Source organism: Lactuca saligna, chromosome 4 (assembly GCF_052625555.1).
Source record: "Lactuca saligna cultivar CGN05327 chromosome 4, ASM5262555v1, whole genome shotgun sequence".
NCBI lineage: Eukaryota > Viridiplantae > Streptophyta > Magnoliopsida > Asterales > Asteraceae > Lactuca > Lactuca saligna.
This window is the reverse complement of record NC_136420.1, coordinates 84,200,105-84,204,278: the sequence shown is the minus strand read 5'-3', so window position 1 is coordinate 84,204,278 and position 4,174 is coordinate 84,200,105. Positions and strand designations below refer to the sequence as shown.

Sequence of the window (4,174 nt, the reverse complement as noted above, 5' to 3'; positions counted from 1 at the left end):
CTCGGCTATCGCCATCAAGGCAGGTTTTGCGTCTCTGAACCTAAACTTCTCTAGCATATTGTCAACATACTTGGCTTGATGGATCAGGATTCCTGTTGAATCTTGTTTACCTGAAGCCCTAAAAACATGGTCATTTCCCCAAGAGAACTCATCTCGAATCTCGTCTTCATAACGGATTCGAACTCCTTACACAACTGTGTACATGTTGACCCAAATATAATGTCATCGACGTATATTTGCACAAGAATCTGATCAGCACCAACATGTTTAATGAACAGGGTTTGATCGATTTGCATACCATACCCTTGGAGCTTAATGTAACCCATAATAAAGCCTTGTCCAACTTGTGGAAGTGATTCGGAAACTTTGAGTTGACAAACCCAGGAGGTTGATTAACATAGATTTCTTCCTTCACAGCGCCGTACAGGAAGGCAGTCTTGACATTCATCTGGTAAACCGTGAAGTTCATGTACGAAGCATATGCGAGAAAAATGCGAATAGCCTCCAAGCGAGTTTCCACTGCATAAACATTGGTGTAGTGTAGACCCTCTATTTGCCGGAATCCACGGATAACCAATCGCGCCTTATTCCGCACAATAACCCCTGAATCATCTTGCTTGTTTCGATAAACCCAACGCGTGTCAAGGGAATTCTTGCCTTTATGTAATTCAACCAGTTTCCAAACCCCCAAATTTTCGAACCGATTCAGCTCTTCATGCATTGCATCAAACCAGATGGGTTCATTCAGCGCCATATCAACATTCTTTGGCTCTATTTGAAAGATGAAATAAGAATAGAGATATTTGTTTACATCTCGACTCTAACTTTACATTCTAATATCATCGCCTAGCTGACCGATGACGTTTTTGATCGGGTGATCGCGTTGAATTCTGGTGGGAAGCTCCTGGCTGATGTCATTGAGTGTTACAGGAAGGTTGTTGATGTTGATGGTTCTGTCACCTGTTGTATCAGACACCTCAGATGATCTAAAATCATTAAAAGTGCTAGCCACATACTCGTAAGCAATCGACTCGTGAAAGAGTAATTCCATGAAAGTCTGAGTTGCAGCGGAAGTGTCTTTGGTCATGAAGTCTCTTTCTGCAGGTGTAAGAGGAGTGGCTTCAACATTGGGTTCGGTTCTTTGGCATGGTGAACCTGAGGAAGTACTTGTAACAGCTTCATCCACCGCAGGAGTCGTAGAAGGCACCAATGTTGGTCTATACTCAACATCTTCTTCTTTATCTTCAATAACTTCCTTCGAACCAGAGCAGGAACCAGACGAATCATTTGAAGACACATTAAATGATTTGAAAAGAGATTTGTAATCAAATAACCAATCCAGACTTACTCAGGCATCCGTCTTGTTCTCCTCCAACCAGCGCACGTCATAGGATTCCACAATTTGCTTTGTTTTCTTGTTGTATACCCTATACGTCGTGCGAGCAGCGTAACCCACAAAATAACAATCATCAGCCTTGGCGTTGAATTTGGGATTGGATTCCAGATGAAGGAGGGTGCAAGGACATCCAAAGATACGGAAATGACTAACAGATGACTTATGACCGTAGAGAATCTCGTACGGGGTCTTGATTTGAGCTTTGTTGATCAGGGCACAGTTTTGAGCATAGCACGCCGTGTTGATCGCCTCAGCCCAAAAGAAAACCAGAAGTTTAGAGTCACATAACATTGTCCTTGCAGCTTCTTGTAGTGTTCAGTTTCGTCACTCAGCAACACCATTTTGCTGCTGTGTGCGATGATGCATCATCCCTTTTTTCGCACAAAAATGATCGAGAAAGGCATTCTTGAATTCCATCCTGTTGTCAGTTCTAAGTGCCTTCACCCGATGATTGGTCTAGTTCTCTATCATCACAACAAACTTCTTAATCATGTCGGTAATCCCAGCCTTCTTAGACAAGATGAAGACCCACGTGAACCGCTAGAAATCATCTATCAATACCAAGCAGTATGAATTTCTATTGATGCTAAGGATGTTGACCGAACCAAATAAATCCATATGCAATAATTGGAGCACCTGGTTGATCGAATTAACATGTTTTGGCAAGTGTGGCTTATGTGATGTTTTCCTTGAGCGCAAGCCACACACTTTTTAATCTTGATGAAATCTTTGACAGGAAGCATGCGCACCCTTTCATTCTATTCTAGTCGATTCAGGTTCTTTGTGTTAGCATGTCCGAGCCGACGATGCCACAACATAGTATTGTGCTCGGAAACATTTGAGAAGACACATGTGACTTGTTCAGGAAGATTGTTGTTCATGTCAATGATATATGCATTACCCTCCTGTTTCGATTTGACAAGAATCCATTCATCTGGGATGACAATGCATGGCTTCAAAATTAGACATTCTTTATTGGTGAAATGCGTCGAGTAGCCCTTGTCACAAATTTGAGAGACGCTCAACAAACTATGCTTCAACTCGGGTGCGTAGTTGACGTTCTCGAAGCTTAGCACTCCATTGGAAACTGTTCCCCTTTGAGTGATCTTTCCGCCATCCCCTCTCGCAAAGGAAACATATCCCCCATTAAAATTTTGAATGTTGTGCAACTGGGAAACGTCTCGTGTCATGTGTCGGGAAGAATCGCTCTCGACATACCATGGTCTGGCGACATTCCTCCGCAACTGTTCCTGCACAAAGAGCGGGATCATTTAGATTTGGGGACCTAGGTCATTACAACCCTGGGTTTACCCTTGACATTCAGAAATTTGTCCTTTTGATTTTCAATTTTGAATTACAGTCAGATGCACCGTTAGAAGATGATGATGATTGGACAAGTGTAGATTTGGGCACCCACTGATAATTTGGTTTGAAGAATTCATAGGTGATTTAGAAATATTTTGAGCATTCTAACACTCATATGGTGTACATACAACCCTAAATACCTTGGATCTATGTTTTCTCTATTATACATGCAAATATCAATTTCCAAGGTATTGTTCTAACTAGCATAATATAAAGTACATATAATATAAAATCTAGTAGAATTACATACCTCCATGTTGGTGTTTGATTCCATGTAGCTCGAGAGCCTAGTGCCCCAAATGTGACACCTCAAATGGTTCACACAACATCAAGTGCACTTGGAATAACCATGAGAGAAAGTAGAACACTTCATGAATCGATTTGCCCTCCACACACACCTAGTAGCCAATTTCTCACATCAATAAGATGCTTATATAGCTGTTACAATTAGGGTAAACCCTAATTGTCATGGCTTTCCATTTCCTTGGATCCATGGGTTCAAATACACCATGGAGCATCCTATGGGTTTTAGCCCACTATATAAGTTATGGATGATTTACACAATCAACCCATATATTTAATTGGTCTTCTTTTGATCACTTAATTAATTCTAGATTAATTCTTGATCAATACTAATTAAATAATCTCTATTAATATATTAGAACTTATAATATATTAATAAACCTTAAGTGTTATTTCTCTCATTTTAGTCTATCCAAGTGCATGATGCCATGCAACCCAAATGAACAATGTCGGGTCGGGTCAAGTCTTACCAATTATCGTTATGGACTTAGACATTAATCCAACAGTCTCCCACTTGGATAAGTCTAAAACTATTATTGCAAGTATGACTTCATAACCCGACTAGCAATTGTAGCTCTCAAAAGTCGTTGTCGAACTCTGAACAAATCAATGACGCGTCCATTAGATAAGTGATCATATATTCCTCCATTCTAGATATCATATGGATTGAGACATGGATTATAATCATTCTCTCTATCCATTTGTTGTTTCCCGATTTCTGATTTATGACGACCGACTAATTGAACAAATCAAATCAGTTCAGGCCCGGCCGAGCACTTACGTTTTGTCATCACTAAATCATCAAAGGGCCCACAGATATCGCTTTTATCCTGAAGGTAAAAGGAATAGATAAACTTCGACTCATATGCTTGTACTAACTACTTGTTGAATCATAAACAAAGGCACGTTTTATAACATCGAGTTACCAATGCGTTTACGTGCAATCAATGTATAACCACCTTATAGTCAACAACTCATATCTCTAGGTTTGAAGAATATAAGATATTATCGTCTCATAATTCACTCGTGATAAAATCCATGAAGTGATTCAAATGAGCGTGGGTTGAATCCAATACTCAGAACTTATGAGCACTCATGAATGTTGTAGCG

General features: G+C 40.1%; 1 protein-coding gene across 1 annotated transcript; it reads right to left on the bottom strand.

Annotated features, from left to right (window-relative positions):
* Positions 1–2,154: 2,154 nt before the first annotated feature.
* On the bottom strand, positions 2,155–2,667 carry LOC145039831 (uncharacterized). The gene has a single exon (XM_078987836.1). It carries the CDS (start codon positions 2,665–2,667, stop codon positions 2,155–2,157), a length of 513 nt encoding a protein of 170 aa, XP_078843962.1.
* Between the last annotated feature and the right edge of the window lie 1,507 nt (positions 2,668–4,174).

Coding starts and splice junctions, on each gene's coding strand:
- LOC145039831 (XM_078987836.1), bottom strand. CDS start 2,667: ATGATCCCGCTCTTTGTGCAGGAACAGTTGCGGAGGAATGTCGCCAGA.